At 32.0% G+C, this 19,428-nt stretch overlaps 1 protein-coding gene across 1 annotated transcript in view; it reads right to left on the bottom strand.

Moving 5' to 3' along the window:
* The window catches only part of LRRIQ1 (leucine rich repeats and IQ motif containing 1), a gene marked incomplete at its 3' end in the record, with an annotated part of 181,737 nt that overhangs the window by 8,663 nt on the left and 153,646 nt on the right, over positions 1–19,428 (bottom strand). The window contains exon 26 of the mRNA XM_081060280.1: positions 11,769–11,889. Coding sequence (XP_080916406.1) covers positions 11,769–11,889 — 121 coding nt within the window. The remainder of the gene's footprint in view (positions 1–11,768; positions 11,890–19,428) is intronic.

The raw sequence follows: 19,428 nt of genomic DNA, 5'->3' as shown, positions 1-19,428 counted from the left end.
AGCAAATGTGAGATGCATATCTGTTTTTGCATGCCTTGGAATGGAAAGAACTGTCCATTACCTGGAATTAAGGGCTATGAAACTACAAATGAATAAATGTATCAATGGAAACCAATACTATCCTCAATTTCTGTAAGGAAACACAGAAAGATGTTTCTATATCTGTATTCATATCTACCTCTATCTATAATATAGGTTATGATTTCATAACCCTTAACATGATTTTTAAAATTTAATAATTATTTTGTAAAAAGTTCTTTCAGGCTTTCTTATCTTTACTTTTGTCTTTCTGTTTACACTTCAAGGTCTTTGTAAACTAGGTATTACCATAATTTCTGAAGCTGTTCAAAGAATACTCCCATATTTGAGGGATTTTGGTTGTATGACATGAACACATACTTTAATAAAATAGAATTAATGAATAGTGTCTCCTTTAAACTTTGCAAAAATAAACATAAAATACTAGAGACTACATGTTTTTTTTTTTTGTCTTTAAGAGAATATATGAGAAAAATCGATCAGAATTTTCTAAAGGTTAGGTACAGGTAAAACTAATATGCTCGTTAATTAGTGGACAATTGAAACAAAACTCAATTTATTCTTCTTGTATATAGTTTTAGTCTATACTGAATATGAAAGTAGGGACATGATTAAAGATAATTTTTACTCATCTTTTGACCACTCTGTGATAGAAAATTAAATTAAATATAAAATGTTTCTAACCATTCAGTGAGTAAATTATTGGTTTGTAAAGTTAAGTTATGGAATATAAATGATCAATAGGAAGTAGTGGAGCTGTCAAAATTGTCAAAATGCTAGAGATTTTGGGGCCTTGATAAAGGGGAAATTTCAAAGGAAATAAAGGTTAGAAGTGAAGTGGCAGAAGACTTGGAGAACAGCAAGATGACAAAATGGGAAGGTCAATCCACCAGTGAAGCATCAGTGATTCGTATTATATTTATAAATAAAAATAAAATCATTTATAACTATGTAGGTATTATTTATGATGTTTTACAGTTTGAAAATCATGCTTGTGACTGAATATAATAAATGGTAATGTAGCAAGAATTAGGAGGTAAAGTTGTGTGTGTATCTATCATCTATCTATCTATCTATCTATCTATCTATCTATCTATCTATCTATCTATCTATCTACTTACCTACCTACTTACCTACCTACCGACCTACCTATCATCTATCTATCTATCTATCTATGTCTTTTTGGCCTGGTATTTTATGTAGAATTGTAAATCTATGATTCAAATAGGAAACGGTAGTATGAAAATGCCATATAATTATGGTTTTCTCTTTCTTTAACAGTAAGAGACTATGATGGGAATGTTATTGTTCTGGCTGTCAGGGGACAATAAAATGTGAATATCGCCACTTTTGTTGTGTTGAAAATCGCCACTTTTGTTGTGTTGAAAAATACTTCCTAGACGATTTTGAACAGCAGCAGCTATAATTCCTTAAAAAAATACTAGGGCCCTTAGTGTTGAGAGAACTGTATGGCCCCCATATGGGCAGTTTACTTTGGAATATCCTTAGACATAGTAATTGTAGTTACTCAGACTGTGACTCATTAAAGATGAGTTCCTAAGGAGGATGGCCCAGAGTGAGCCATGTGTTTAAATTTAGAAGAGTCTCTTTGGAGAACACATTTTTTTCTCACCCAATCAAGTTTTCTTAATGTAGGAGTGGAGAGAAAGAAACAGCTGGTGACCACAGATGTAGGTTCTAGCACATTAAAAATTAACACTGCAATTAATTAACACATTTTTGTATTGGGTGGGGTTTATTATTAACACTTTCAGAGAGAATAACCCAAGCTATTTCACATAAGAGATATTGCTTATATATTTTTGAATACTAAAATAATTTTTGAAAGGAAATTTAAGCTCTATTAAAAAATTACAACTTTTACTATATTAAGTGTAATTACAAGGTACAGAGTCTGACCTGTGTTTTTTAAAAGTTGAAAAATTTGACAATTAGTTGAATTTGAAATTATCTCTAAGACATGTGCCAAATATATATTAAGTGCTCAATAAATGTACATTGAATCAAAGAGCCACAAATAACTTGAAAGGTACAATTCAAGGCTGGATTTAAAGTATTATTAACCTTAACTTCAAAAAGAGAATCCCTCTGTTTCCTTCCAGTTTGGGCCCATAAATATACTAGTGTTCTCTTCAAAACGTACATTACTTTCTTCAGTAGAGACTGCAGGCCTGATTCTCTAATTAATATTCTGCATGAGAATAATCAGATTTAAAAACAAGGCCATCTTTCACACAGTCCTGTAAATTGAAAACTGACATTTCTCTTAAAGAGGATAGCTTATTCCTTTGTTTTTAACATCCTATTATTTTATTTTTCTTGTAATAACATTTCACATTTGAACACATCATAGGCTTTACTAATTACTTTCAGGATAACTTATTTATTACATTACCTTGAATGGATACCTAATTCCATCTTTAAGGTCTTTAATTTTAAATTTACAAGCAACAACTTCTTCCTAAAAGGTAAACAGCTAGGTAAAGACTAAGCTAAGGCTTACATCCAAATGCTACCCTATGAAATGTTGACTGGGTTCTCAATAGAGAATTGCTTTATTTTTTTCTTATAAAATAATATATTGGCAGATTAAGATAGCAACTACTAAGTATAGTAACATATTCTTAAGACAAATTATTTCAGTAGGCATGCTGACTTTCAGAATCACTACTAGCTTTTTAAAATTCAACTTGATTTTGTCAAATAACGATCATTTCTCATAGATGGTGGAATTTTCTATTTTTTATGAGGAAAACATTTAAAGGAGTTATTTATTTTTTTCCTCATGTCAGTTGACTGTGCTTAGCTAAACTAGTTAGAGACAATTTAAACAACATTTAAAATCAGGGCCATTTAGAAGTATTCTAGCATGGGAAACATTTTCACTTACAAACATGATTTTCATACAATAAAACATAAAAAAAAATAATAGCTGCCATTGCTTTTTAATTGGGAAGTTGTCATATACAAAATTTCATTGTTCTAGTTGCAGAATATGGAATTTTAAAGCTGTGAGAATTTAGGGGTCTCCTTTATGTTTGTTTTTCTTTCTTTACCCCTTTTCTCATATGGACACAAAATATATATTTATATATTCACCTAATATCTACCATGATACCTTCTACATAGACAAATCAAACCTGAACGATCTCATCCAAGCTCACCAAAACATAAGTGTGAGAGAAATGGGACTTAAATTCAAATCTGGCCTACTCCAAATTTCTTTCCACTATGCCAGGCTGCCTTTTACCTACTAAATTTACAAAGAAGTTGTTAAGTGACTTAACCAAGATCACAGAGAAGCTCGGGAAAAGCTAAGCCAAGACTAGAAATTGATTTCCTAGTCTTTGAACATCATTACCAGTGTGACACTCTCACTGTGTTTAAAAATACAATGATCTCTTACCTGCATAGTTGAAAATTACAGTTTAATGAGGGCTACACTGTGTTATTAAAGTCATTCCCTAGTTAACTGTCACCCTCGTCTATGAAATGGCTTTAGAGGCTGGAAGCAGAATATAAAACAGAAGAAAGAGAGAAAGAATGATGCAGCAACATTTTCTTAACAATTTGAGGTCGTATACTTTCCCTCAATTTTTCCCAATGTGATTTTTTTCTTTTTTCTTTTTGCAATTTTTCTCACTCAATCACATTTCATAGCTAAAGATGCTATAAGTAAAATAATACTAGGCCTTTATTGGGTCCAAGCTGTGAATCTCTTCTAAGGAGAAGAATAGTGAGTCTAATTTACTATTGTAAAGATACTTTTTACATACATACCTATAATCCACACAGATATATAGATTCAGAGAGTAGTAATTTAGCGTATGCATATACTTGTACATCAGTTATCAATTTATTGCCACTTAGCAATGAATATCCCTGTCATTACATCTTTTATGATAAAATAATTTCTTTATGCACTTCTTCTTTAAAGAGAGGAAAATGTTAAGCTTTCTCAGTAGAGGGTATAGGAGGGCACTGCCAGAGGAAGAGGCTTTGCAGTTTGGGGCATAGGTTGGGCTGGGGTTGGCCTTGTGGGTTTGACCACCTCTCTGATGCAGCCTGCTTGAGATCCATGAGATCCCTCTGCAACCTTGCATCTTCCACCTAGTGATAACTTGTGTGCTATCCTCTCCACAGGGAAGCCAAAGCCTGCCCCACGTGCCCCATGGGGGCAAACACTTACCGATAGATTGCTACCGATAGATTGCTCATCACCTGCTCCTCATCCAGCATGCAGAGAGTTGCCTACTGTTTGCCCCATAACTCCTGATGACCTTTGGTCTGGCCAGACCAGGGAACTGCTGTCCTGTGTCTGAACCACTCCTTCTCCAGTGATGTCTGCACCCTTTTCAAGTTTGTTCTTCCTTGGGTTCTCTCACTCAGCCCTTGGGTACCATAGAGGGTTTCCTTATATTTTATACCTGCTCCTTTAGTATAGATAATAATAGTTAAACTTTCCCTGTCTAACTTACTGTATAGTAGCTATCTCCTGATTGGAACCAGACTGTGACAGCATGTGTTTTAGTAGATTGTAAACTCCATGAAGGCTGGACGTGTACTGGTACTGCTCAGCACTCTCTCCCCTTTGAAATGCACTGGGCCTTCAAGGAGCACTCCATAAATATTTCTGAATGAACACATGACAGAATTGGCTTCGTGAAGGCTGGATCCATGGGAACTTGCATTTTATGACTGGGCATCTTATGACTGGAATGAAGCCCTTACCATTTGGAAAGACTGTACTACTCTTTAATAACACCAGAATCGTGATCAGATCAGGTGCTCTTCAAAACTTTGGCAGACATTGTTGCATGTCTACCAAATAGTCAGTCTTGTACAGTACAGCTTGCCTCTCACTATAGAGCATGAAAATGTAAAATATTCCTTTCCTACCTCTTATGCAAATAAAGGATGGTCGTGTTTATTCATTCATCCATTAATTCATTCATCAAATACACATCAAAGGGCCTACGGTATGCCAGGCAGCTGTTCTGGGTACTTAGGATACTTCATTTAATTCCTTGCCCTCCTGGAACATACACACTAGCAGAGGGAGAAGCAAATAAACGATAAACATTAAAAAAGAACTACTTGTGGCCAACAGCATCGGAAATGAAGCCTATTTAGCATTTCTGAGAGTGATTTCCCCCCCTGAGAGGCCAAGTCCTTTAATATCCCATCTTCATATTGATTAAATTTCATATAGGGGGTAATTTATAATATATTACAAACTTTCTTTAATATCTGTAGTCATATATTAAAGTAAATTTCATACACACAATTTGGAGAGAAGGCAGTAAAATGTTAATTTTTTCCCTTGTGCTGGACAAGACAATATCCATTGCAAAATAAGATGATATGAATAGATAATATAGGAGAAAAGCAACAATGGCTGATATATTTATTTATTCTCTTAATGTAGGTGCCTTCTATGTGCTAAGAACATGCAGTTCATCTTTGTACTGTTTTTTTTTTTAAAGAAATCCAAATTTATAATAGTGCCTTTTTGCTGCATCTTTATATTAAGATAGAAGCGAAACATTTATGGTGCAGAAGAGTTGGATGGGAGGGAATTGATATCTTTATAGTAGGAGTCAGAAAGTCTAGATTAGAGTCTCAGTTCTACAACTTTCTGCTTCCTTAATGCTGGGCAATTTACATTTATAAAATTAAAATCTAAATCCCATCTATTCCAAAGTAAATCTCAGGCAATAGCTGGCAAGAAACACCTTTCTGAGCTTTTCTTTTCCCTTTTTATTTCTTTTCCTCCCTACTCACCCTTTTTAAAATTAAGACTTTATTTTTTTAGAGCAGTTTCAGGTTCACAGCAAAATTGAGTGGGAGATAAAGATTCCCCACACATCTCCTACGCCCACCCATGCATACACGCCCTCATTATCAACATGCCCCAGAAGAGAGGAACATTTGTTACAACTGATAAACCTAAACTGATGCAACATAATCACCCAAATTCCATAGTTTATATTATGTAGTTCACTTGATTTTGTACATTCTATAGGTTTGGAAACATATATAATGAATGACATGCATTCATCATTACGATATCAGAATATTTTCACTGCCCTAAAAATCCTCTGTGCTCAACTCTGTTCATTTCCCCTCCCCTCAGCCCCGTGGCGACAACTGCTATTTTTGGTTTCTGTAGTTTTGCCTTTTCAAGAATGTCACATAGTTGGAATCATACAGTAAGTAGCATTTCAGATTGGCTTTTTTAACCTAGTAATATGCATTTATTAGTAAGTTTTGTCTGCCTTTCATGGCTCGGTAGCTCCTTACTTTTTAGCACTGAATAATATTCCATTGTCTGAATGGAATTATTAACCAGAGATTATTTAGCCATTCACCTACTAACAGACATCATTGTTGCTTCCAACTGGAAAATAAGCCCTTGCATGATTTTTCAGGATGAGATCCCCTGAACATAAGCCCTAATGCGTATTTGGGAGCAAAAAAGAATATAAGACCCGGTCTTAGTTTGGGGGAAACACGGTATAACATCCATGTGCAGGTTTTGGTATAGACATAAGTTTTTAACTCCTTTGGGTAAATACCAGCAGCGTGATTACAAGATCATATGGTAAGAGTATGTTTGGTTTTATAAGAAATGACCAAACTTTCTTCCCAAGTGGCTGTACCATTTTGCATTTCCCATCAGCAATGAATAAGAGTGCCTGCTACTCCACATCCTTGTCAGCCGTTGCTATTTTCAGTGTTCTGGATCTTGGCCATTCTAATAGGTGTGTTGTGGTATTTGGTTTTAATTTGAATTTCCCTTTATAGTAAGTATTTAAGTTGAGTGTGTTGGTCCTTCAGTAATATTTTTATCCTACAATATTGTGGTGGCTATTATTCTAGTTTTTGTGCCTCTCCATCTTTGAATTCAATGGCCTGTATAGTGCTTTGCACATTGTAGGCAATAATGGCTATGTATAGTTTAGATAATGACACACAGATATATTCAATAATAATTTAATGATTGAATAATTCAAGTCTCAGTGAGGGATTATAAATGCATATTAAATATATACTGTAGTTATGACTACAGTGAGGGACTACAAATGCATATTATACAGAAGTTGCCAAAACATGTATACACATTTTAAGAAAGGAAAAAACTGTATTAATATATACTGATAAAAATGATGAATACAAGTAACGTTTGACTTCTACAATTACAAGAGGTGCTCAAAGTGGTTACCATCAGCGTCCAGACACTTCTGATTACGGGGAACTACTGCTTGGGAAACGTTGACCAAAGTGTTAACCTCTCTTAAAATGTGTACACATTTTATTTTGCACCCCTGGTATATATAGTAGCTACGACAAATTAGATATCCATACATATATATGCATGCAAACATACATGAATATACAACACGCTAATAATTCTTGCAAATTTAAAATTACGTTAATGGAATATGCTTAGTAAATTTGCAATAAACTTTAATGGTTATCTTTGGGTTTTGGTTACACCTTTAGTCTCTGGAACTGCATATATTATTGTAAACTATTTACTTTGGTAAATAGTTGGTAGACTTTGTACTTTTGATAACCAAAATTAATCTTTTTTGATAAGAGCTATAAAATTATTTTGTCAATATATTGGAAGCATTGTATAATATTAGGACTGACTCAAAATACTGTTTTTCAACTAATCTTCAGCTTTCTAAAACATTAAGGTATTTTCAGAAATCTTTGTTAGCTATGCATTATCAGTAATAAACTCCACTCCTACTACTTTACTTTCCAACTTTCGTGAAACTAGGCTTTATTTTTAATCAAACCTTATTTTGTACTATTTTACTACGTGGAACCTCTGGTTCAGGCAGACTGATTCATATACATATACATATATATACACATACATATACACACACACATATATATATATATATATAGTTGAACAATATATGTATATTCATATTTTACCCTTTGCCTGTGTTTAGATGGTTTTCTTCCACTTCTTTCCTTACCTAAATCCCAAATGTCATTGTAGGTAGAGAAAAGAAGTCTTCCTATCTCACTTCATCTACGTTAGCTGCTTCACTTCTTTAATATTTTTTTACAGATTCAGAAAATTCAGAACCATATTAAAAGGACTTATATTTCATAAAAATTTAGACATGCTCAAAGAAGTTGACTTTGGGCTGATTATGCATTATTAAGAGTGATTTCTGGATTCTCAATCCCTGGCTAACTTTGAAAATGGAGTATGTCCTGGAAAGTGCAGAGATGGTTTGAAGGAGGCAACTGGAAACCTAACCTAGGTATAGAGTGAGCACTGATCATTCAATAAATGGCTCTTGAATGAATGAATGAACACTATGTAAATTATGTTCTACTGTTACCCACTAAGCTATATATTTTAATCCTCAGAAGAATAAAAGGCAATATAATACTGGGTTTGGAATAAGAAAAGCTGGGTTCAAGTTGCTGCTTTCCCTTCCTAAGAAATTTGTGCCAAATGCATGTTTAATAAACTCTCTGAGTCTTATTTATATTAGCTGTCAAAGAAAAATAATCATTATAAATAAGAAAAGATAATTAAAAGAAATTTGTAAAGCTATAAATTATTTAGCAATAAATTTATTATTATTGTAATGCATCCTTTATTTTAAGTACTAAATGAGAAATTAATTGAGAAAACCAAAACCATTTAAGGAAACCAAATATTTTTTCTAAATATTGTCTAAATGAGGAAATCTCTTGGCATATTCATTTTATAAATGGCAATTTTTAAATAAGAATGTGATCTCTTTCATCTTTCTTTAAACTATAAGATAGATTAGAAAGCTAGGTAGCAGAAGACTTCCTTGGCCTCTTGTAAGAGAGCAGTAAGACCTAAAAGGAAAGGGACAGAAAACTTAGGAAATTCTCTAAGGAAAGACAGTATGTATTGCTTGAGTTGGCTGGCATGTTGAAAGTACACTGTTTCTGATATTATCTGACACACAGAAAAGGAAGATATTCTACCTTGAAGTTGTTTAAAATTATACAACAGCAACATAAAACAAACAATATAAACAACAAGTACTATTCTTTAATAGTATAAACTACTTACTATATATGTTAGGTAATACATGGTTTACATATATTTTTACTCATTTCTTTCTCATTCAAACTCTGTGAGAAAAACATTAGTATTCCCATTTTTCAGAGAGTAAACTCATTCTTAGAGGTTTAATAATTCATCCAAAGTTACATGTTTTATGTGATGGTGGTATTGGGATTTTAAACCTAAGTTTGTCTGATTTCAAAGAATACATGTTACAAATATTATAGCAACATTGAAAGAGAAATATCTAGAAAAGTTCAAAGGCTGAAAGAGTTTTATAGCTGCAGCCCATAAACTACTCTCTAGATTTGGCTTGCAAGACTGAAAGAAATACTTTAGCTTTAATAAGGTGACAAGTTTTGAGAGACAGACAGAAAAAGCTAGGGGAAAAAGAGCTTTCAAAATACCAAAGCTGTAAGTGGTTGGCATAGGGCCATGGAGGACTAGGACCCAATGACTTTGAAGGTTAAAAGACTTCTATAAAAAATAGGCTATGCCAAGTTTTTTAGTCAAGCATCTATTAAGAGTAGGTTCCTTATAAGCTGAGCTAGTTAGCCCATGTGGCTAGATTCTAGAGACTTCAGTATCTTCCCTCATTTGATTCTTCTTTTACATCTGTGTGTAGGTGGCAATTATAAAGAATATTTTTATTATGCACTTATGTGCCAGGCATTGCTCTAAATGCTCTACATTTGATCCTAAAGACAATTCAGCAAGGTAGGTACTTCCATTATTACTATTCTCATTTTAAGAATGAGGAAATTAAATCATGAGTCACATCCAGGCAAATTGATGTCAGAGCCCACACTCTTTACTATTATGTTATGCTAGTGTTATATTAAACTGGTAACTACAATAATTAGACAAGTAATATTCTGTTATTTAAGAAAAAGAAATATTTTTCTAAAGTAGCTTATTGTAAATTGTCACTTAGTAAACAGACTTAGAGATCAGTAATTATTGACAACTAATTAGAATTACAGTGAGAACAACCTTAGTTCAGTTTCTTAGATAATGTGTTAAGAAATGAATTCTATATAATACTTTGCATACCTTAAAAATCTATAATTCAGTATCATATAAGTAAAAGATGAAGCTTGTGTATTTCAGGATAGTTGTTGATTTATTGAGTATTTATGTTTTAACATTCAGATGATACATTATGAACAGAAACTGATATTCTGTAAAGTCCTAAGACAATTTTTTTTTGTTTTATTAGGTTTGTTTCTTTTTACCTACAGTGCTCCAAAGTGATATCTTATGAGCTTGCAATATGCAATGCTTAAAATGGATATAGTGTTATTCATTATTATGTGTGGCACAGATTGATTCCTTCTGAAATGTAATATATATTTTAAAAATTGATGTAATTAATACATAATGTTAATAATGCAAAAAATATGTATTAAGGTGAATAAATCAAAACTATTTCTTTGTTAACCATATTGATTAGAGTAACCTTTCAGTATCCAGATGCTGTAATAGGTAAGGAAATTCAAACACTTCAAGAACTTTAAATCCTGATAAATATATTTAAATTAGACATTTTAACATTATTATTTCAAAAACAAATTAAAATTTGTCAAAATGAACTTGCACTGATTAATGAATTTAAATGACTGGGATCTAATAATACCAAGTACCTGGATTAAAAGTGTAAGTCAGAGAATCATTTTGAAGTTTTCATTTATCTGGAGAGTGCCATCTGGATCATTGAATTTTTCACATTCAATCAAATATTGACTTTGTATGTATATAACTATAATATCAATGAACAATAAATCTTTTTCAAGAACAACTTAGTGTTTATAATGAAGTGTAACATAATTTGTTGACTTTTGAGGTTCACTGTACTTTGGGGAAATTAACAAAATATGATATCAAATAAAACATCTTTTTTGCTAATATACCATAATATTTTAGAAGACATTTGAAAACCCTTGGGGTGTAAGTCAAATGAAAAGTTTGAAAAAAATTAGGCTCTATTACCCCCAGATGCACAAGATATAGACATTTTTAGTGTTTACATTTTTTCAGAACTAACTGCAATGCACTTCTTATTGAAAACATGATAAAGGTAATAGATGTGTGTGACAGGTTTACAAATGTAAAAAGCCATCATTAATAAATATAAACTGTCATCTATTTAATGGAAGTAGTTTTTTAAAGCATGGTTTTGACAGTATAATACTATTATCTAAAATCTGCTATTTTAAAAATGTTTCCTTTAAAAATTAACTTTACCTACATCTATTAAATCGATGACAGAAATCCAAAACATACCACTTTGATATATAAATCCAACTTTTTACAATTAGCCTAAAAATTCTTTTAGAACTAAATGAGCAAAGAATTCAATGTGATCCATCAGGGGTTGGGGGAGGAGACCATTGAGTCATAGAATATAATTAAAATAAAAACTGATGCTGTTAATTTTAGAAATAATTTAATTTTGTTTATATCAAAAAAAGGCATTTAAGGAAAGAAAAAATTGCAATATACATTTTTTGGGCAGTTCTGGTTGCTGGCATTTTACCCCCTATATGTAAAAGAATGCTTGTTGGCATTAGGTTCCATCAATTCATTTGTGATTTCTAAATTAATTCTGAAGGAAACCACAACTTACTTGAAGATCCCGCTGAGTGTCTGTGTGCCTGATTTTTTTTCTCTCTCTTCACAGACAAAGCACTTCCACTGGTCATGGAAAAAAGGTCTAAATCTGTGTCTTCTCTGCTTACAAGTCGTGCCTGGGAGCAATGGGAGAGAATGTATACAATCATGAAACAAAATATGGCATTTTCTGAATGCAGCTCACATTACCTCAAATAAACAAACAGGCTCTGTCAAACAACCTTCTTCAAAATGATACCACAATCCTTTATTGCTGCCCAGGCAGAACAAATGCACTATGTCAAAGCATTTTTTGCAAATAAGAGACGATTTTAAAATTGAGGTTTGCTATTTGAGTCTGTACAACAAAAGAAAACATTTTAGTACAGTAATTTTGATGAAAATCAATCTTCAAGGCAACTGATGAAACTACACAGCTTAACATCACTTACTTACCAAGAATATTATTTAATTCTTAATTGAATCTTAGAAATGTCATATTGGATTATTTTCTGCAATGTTTATATTATACCACTTATCAGCATTATTTTCTCAATAAAATTCCCTGAAATATCTTTCATCCCCCAATTGTATACTATAAAGTCACAAAAGATCTATACCTTCTCATTACAATAATTATTGATATACAAATACTGTACATTAAGTCTAATTCGAGGGTAATGCTAAATACATAGAAATTTCAAGATATATTATTTTAAGGACATAAAGATTAGATAATTTATTTCATCTAAAATTACCACTTGATTTTATTACTATTTTGGACCGAACCTAAGATTTGAAATAATTGCTTCTTGCCTGTAAAATATTGTCTTACATAATATCTAATATCATTAAGTAAGGATTTATCAGGATTCAGCCCTGAAGTGGGGGTAAATGCCATAAAGAAAAGCAAAGCAGCCTTAAAGTAGCTGGGAGTTAGCCCAAACCACAGGATGTTTGAAATCCTGTGAGAAAGCACTGTCCTTAATTTTTGACATGAGAAAAATTTAAATAGAGCAAAATAAAGCCTTAAAATCATCACTGTTGTTCAAAAGTCAATCCCATATGAGCTAGAAAAACTCATGAAAGCAGAATCTAAAGATCATGCTTTTTCAAATTCAGATGTTTGCTCTTCTTTACGTCTCCCTTCCCACCCTTACATGCATGAATTTCTCATGGTTAAGTAAGCAAGTTTGTTATTGCTGAATTCAGAATAGAAACCATTGTATAATGTCAGTCACCTTTTCATATACCTCACTAAGTGATATATTGCATTGTCCAAAAAAAGAAAAATCTCAATAGAAAATTGCTTAAAATGAAATAAGAACAACCGGCTTACAATTGTGATTAGTATGAAAAGTGGTACACACTCTTTCTGAATTTTATTTCAATTAGTACACAAGGCTATGTGTTTAATGTTCTCATTAGAATAGCTTCATTAATATTAAGACTTAAAAAAAACAACAGTCAAGAATAAGGGGAAAATACCAAAGCAATACCACAGTTGTGAGACCAGTTACAAAATAAGGAAAAAACATATTAACCACATAGGGGATCCGCATGCTGGCTAAGGAGGCTATAACTATAAGCCTCAAGATTTTAAAATCAGAATTTATTTGCTTCAATTTGATGACATAATTTCACTCTAAATAGAAAGTAGAAATTCCACCCCCTCCAAATAAGACAATATCTACGTGTCTAGAAATTACTTGTGAATACATGCCTTCCCCCAAATCTTGCTATAATCTAAGCCATTAACATCCAACGTATCTTCTTTTTTCTCCGAAATAGAAAACAATGTCAGTTACTGTTTGGGCCACATTAAAACAGGAATTCAAATTTAGAAGTGAAATTTAACAGTAACACATGATTTCACAGTGGTGCCACCTAGCTGCTCAAATGCAAACCAGAAATTTTTAAAGGGTCTAGTCACACATAGGTCCATTAGTGCATCTGACACAGACACCTGTGCATTAATATTCAGATTCTATTTTTGAAACCATTGGCTTTCAAATTGAACACAACTCTTCCTCTTATTGCTAACAAATAGAGACATCATAAAGAAAATACATCTGTTCTTCTATATCATGGAAAATGGATATACTTAAAAACTGAATATAACTGATCATGTTTTTAACACTAATTCTACACACACTGTAATATTAGTTCTAAAACACTGAAATATTAAACATTTTGTATAGTTATAACACAAACAGTTTCAAGTTAATGTCAGATAATTTTCTCATGTGCAATTCAACAGTAAATATTTATTAAAGAGTAGTTTTGCAACATTGTTTTAGGGCTTTGTTTTCTGAACAGGTCACATTGGTAGCCCCATCTACCAGGTTTGTAACACTGTTTTTTACATATTTTCACAATGAAATGAGAAGTTTGAGTTTTGGAACATGATTTCCAAGCATCTGGATCCTGATTCACATTAAACCCATGCAACTTAATTAAAAATAGAAAATCTCTCTTTATTGATATTTTTCATAAACAATATTTTATTAAATACTTATTTTTAAATTTTTATATTTTTAGAAGTTAGGACTAAATGGCACACATAAAAATGAATACCTATTTACTTATCATCCAGATAGCTTTTAAAAAGAGAAATAAAATGTTATACAGTGACGTCCACTCATAAGCTATCTTACAGTATTTTTATACATAGGTATTCAAAAAAATAGAATATTTCTAGATATGTGAGTGATTTTAAACCATTTTCATTTTTGGTTGCAGAAAGCTGAATTACATAACCTCTCCATTCATAATATATTATCATCATCGCACAAACCCCTTTTTAACAACTTAAAAAATTTAATTTATTACAGTGACAGTGGTTAATAAAATTATACAGGTTGTAAGTGTACAATTCCATAATACATCATCTATATATTGCATTGTGTGTTCACCACCCAAAGTTAAATCTCTTTCCATCATCATATACTTGACCCATCATATACTTGACCCCCTTTACTCTTTTCTACCTCCCTCCCTCCCCCATTACCCTTTGGTAACCACTAAACTGTGGTCTGTGTCTATCAAACCCCCTTTCTTACATAATAATGCAGAGGCCTTGTTAGTATATAACATGTGGGCATGGAAGGTACTGTAACTGTCTAATAGAGCTATAATTTACATGCAGTGATAGGCACAGACCTTACACATGTTCAATCATTTAATTTTTTAATTTTATTTTGAAGTAATTGAAAAATCCCTAGAAGTTACAAAAATTGATACTCAAAATTCCCTACATAGGTTCCACCCAGCTTGCCCTTATATGTTATATAACCAAAGTGTGGCTAATAAAACCAAGAAATTGACATCAGTACAATACCATTACTAAAGTAGAGACTCTATTAAAACTTCATCAATTTTCACATGTACAATTGTTTTGGTTTGTTTATACTAATATGACATTTTATCATATGCCAAAAGCATATAACTAACACTGCAATCAGGGTCAGAACTGTTCTATCTTCTCAAAGAAACTCCATTTCTCTCCCTTTAGAGTCATACCCTCCTCACCACCTTACCACTGGCAACCATTATTATAATTACATGATTTTGAGAATGTTATGTAAATGATATCATATAGTATGTAACTTTTTGAGATTGTCTTTTTGTCACTCAGCATAATACTCTTGAGATCCATCAATATCTTTGTATGCATCAAGAGGTTTTTTTTTTGTTTGTGGCTTTTTATTTATTTTTATTGTATATCCGTTATATATATATATACCACTATTTGTTTATCCTTTAATTCTCTAAATGAGATTTGGGTTGTTCCCAGTTTTTGGTTATTACAAATAAAAATACCATGAATATTTATGTATAGACTTTTGATAAAACATAAGTTCATTTCTGTAGGAATAATGCTTAGTTTCAGAATTGTTGAATCATGTTAATAATATATTTATAAAAAATTGACAAACTTTTTTTTCCAGGGGTTTTACTACTCTCAGCAGCAATATATGAGAGATCCAATTGCTTCACATATTCATCTACACTTGGTATTGGCAGTATTTTATTTTAACCACTGTAATAGGTGTATTGCTGTATTATATAGTGACTTTAACAATTCCCTAAGTGATTTATAATGTTTAAAATCTTTTCATGTGCTACTTTTAATCTGAGTATTCTCTTTGGTAAAGTATCTATTCAAGTCTTTTGCTCATTTCTAGTTATACTGTTCAGTTCAATTATTTGTTACAGATAACTACTACGAGGGTTAATTTATGTGTCAACTTGATTGGGCCACAGAGTATCCAGGTAGTTGACTGAATTATTTCCAGGTGTGTCTGTGAGGGTGTTTTTAAGGATATATGTCCTTTGTTAGATGTGTATATGTGAGGGAGGGATTGTTTACAAATGGAGGGGTGGAATTGGGGGCTGTTATATGACCAGAAGAATAAAAAATAAAAAGGGAGTTACGTGACTATACTCATCGGAATGGCAAACATTAGAAAATTGGGTGATGCAAAGTACTGACCATGATGTGGAAACACATATGTATAGTTTGTAAAAGTAGAAGCTGGCACAGTCATTCTGAAAAGAAATCTTTCCGTTTGTATTAAAGTAGGTCTTTGTATGCACTATTACTCTTCAAGCTCATTATTGGAAAGAAAAAAATATATACATATATAAATACCTATATGTATATACATATACACGTATGCATATATATATATTTATATTTCTGTATTAGCATATATGAATATATTTATAATTATATGTAAAATATATATATATATATATACATAAATATATATATATATATATATATATATATATATATATATACATAAATATATATAAACAAGCTAGAAAATTTTATTTAAAAAAAACATTCCATTCACCAAAATGTAAAAAATGTAAACCACCTCAGGAAAAATGTTAACATTAAGATGTGCAAGTCTCCTATAAAGATAACTATAAAACATGGCTTTCAAAAAAAATCAAAGAGATATACCATATTCATGAGTAGGAAGACTCAAATTGTTAAATGTCAATTCTCCACAAAGGATCTAAATATTCAATACCATGTTTCCCCGAAAATAAGACCCAGTCTTACATTAATTTTCGCTCCATTAGGGCTTATTTTCAGAGGATGTCTTATTTTTTCATGTACAACAATCTACATTTATTCCAATACAGTCATGTCATCTTCTGGAACATTGTCATAACATACTAAATGCTTCCATCTGGCTGACGAGCTTAACTGGGGCTTATTTTTGGGGTAGGTCTTATTTTCAGAGAAACATGGTATACTGCTAGAAAGCTCTTTAGTAGAAAGGAACAAATTTTAAAATGTATATGCAAATGCAACAGACTTAGAATAGTCAGTCAAATCTTGAAAAAGAATGTTAAGATAACTCACATTAACTGATTTTAAGATTTGCTATGCAACTCCAGTAATCAAGACTGTGTATTATGTGCATAAAGATAGAAAAATAAATCAATAGAAAAGAACAGAGTCCAGAAAAATACCACACTGGTAAGGTTAATTGATTTTCCTTAAAAGGAAAGAATAATTTTTTTTCAAAAATAGTATTGGACAATTGGAAATCTACACAGAAAAAAAAAAAGGGAATCTTGACTTCTTCCATCATACTTAAAGCTGAATTTGACAAGAATTGTGGGCCCAAATATAAAAGGTAAAATTATAAAACTTCTCAAAGAAAAGATAGTAAAGTATTTTCACAGAAATGGGGGTAAGCAAAGATTTCTTAGAACACAAAAATCATAAATCAAGAAATATATAAATTGTGCTTCATCAAATTTAAAAGCATTTGCACTTAGAAAGATACCATTCAGAAAATGAAATGAAAAGCCAAGCCATATCCGCAAAGAGAAAAATTCATATTTTGTCTCTCTTTTGTCTCGCTCTTGATCTCTCTAATAGTCACAGATTTTTTTCCCAGAATGACTGTACCAGCTTCTATTTTCACCAGCCCTACACATGTGATTCCACATTGTTGATAGTACTTTGCATTACCCAGTTTTTAAATTTTTGCCAGTCTGATGAGTATAGTCCTGTAATTTCTTACTTTTAATTTTTATTCTTCTGGTCATACAACTGAACATCTCTTCATATGCATTTATGCATTTGGGCATCATCTGTGTGGACTGTCTATGTAAATTGAGTTACCTGACTTTATATTATTCACTTGCAGTAGACTTTTCATATTTAGATATTAGGCTATTGCTAATTTTAGGCACTGGAAATAGTTTTTCACAAAATCCTTCATTGGAAGGAATATTTAACATAGTCAATCAATTTTTTTGCAGTATAATTTATACTATTTGTATCTTTTTAAGAAAATCTTTCTTTGCTGCTAAGTTGCAAAGATATTCTTTTTTATTTGATCAGTTTTATTGCTTTACCTTTCACATTTGAGTCTTCAAACCTTCTGAAGTCCATGTGACTATTGTAGAAGGTGTATGTGGTCTACAGAAAGCCCTGATTGTTTTTAATGTTAGCTTACTGAATGGTACTTACTAAGCAATCTGACCTTTCCTACCCTTATCATATATTACATTCCAATATTGTTATAGGTCTGCTCCTGAACTCACTATTCACTTCCATTAGTCTTTTATCCATGCCTATGCCAGCACCATAAAGCTTACTTTAACTAAGTGTTTATATTTTGTGACACCAGTTGCTCTTCATTTTCAAAGTTGACTTCTATAATATTGGGTTTTTATTCATCAACACATTTTAGAATGAAATATTTCAAGTGAAAAATCTAAAAAAAATCAGCTGTACTTTTGTTTCAAATTGCTTTTAATTTAAAGATTTGGGCACAATTGACACACTTTATATACTTAGTTGTTGCATCCATGAATAAAAAACTTACTGAGTATAGTGATTATTATGGTATCACACTCAGATAACTTTTAGCAACTGAGTCAGATTCCTTCAGCTGCTGAGAAAATTGAATCCTGGTGGCTCTCAGCTGAATCAGAGGTGCCTTGCCTAAGTCACAGCCTCTCCTCAGGCAATGCAGGAGCATGAAATCCTGGTCCAATTGCCTCAAGCTGGAACGACTCAAAAGGGCTTTCCCACCACCAGATCTCACTACTTCTGCTGCAACTCTATGGCAGTTCACATTTTCTCTCTGTTCAATCCTGCTACTTTCATCCCTTGAAGTACTTGTTCCTGAAATCCTTCCACAATACATGTTCTGCACTCAAATATCAAAATCTCAGAGTATGTTTCCTGGGGAACTTGAACTATGACTATTTCTGTAGGAAAATCCGGGAGTTTTGGGGGATAAGTTTAATCAGCCATACAGTTATCTAGATCAATGACGCACCTTATGATATATATTTGGAAATAAGCAAAATGGTGTTTTTTTTTCATTTTTCTCATTCCTGTCAGTTACACAATATGCTTTGATCTTGTTTGGAAGACATAGATGTTATCAAAACCAAGCATTTAAACATTTAATTGTTTTATTCTGTCCCCACTCTTGAAAGTTAGTGTAGTGGGTGATATTTATATTTATCCCTAATATTAAGAAATAGCTTCACTGTTATTTGGTATGCCTTATTTCTGATATGATGTCAGCTGTTAACCTAATTATTGCTCTTTTATAGATAATCTTTCAATTCACTAATTCTCTCTTTATGGTATCCACTCCAGAGTTTATTTCAATGATGATATTTTT

Source organism: Rhinolophus hipposideros (assembly GCF_964194185.1).
Source record: "Rhinolophus hipposideros genome assembly, chromosome: 9".
NCBI lineage: Eukaryota > Metazoa > Chordata > Mammalia > Chiroptera > Rhinolophidae > Rhinolophus > Rhinolophus hipposideros.
This window is presented reverse-complemented; position numbering and strand designations above follow the sequence as displayed.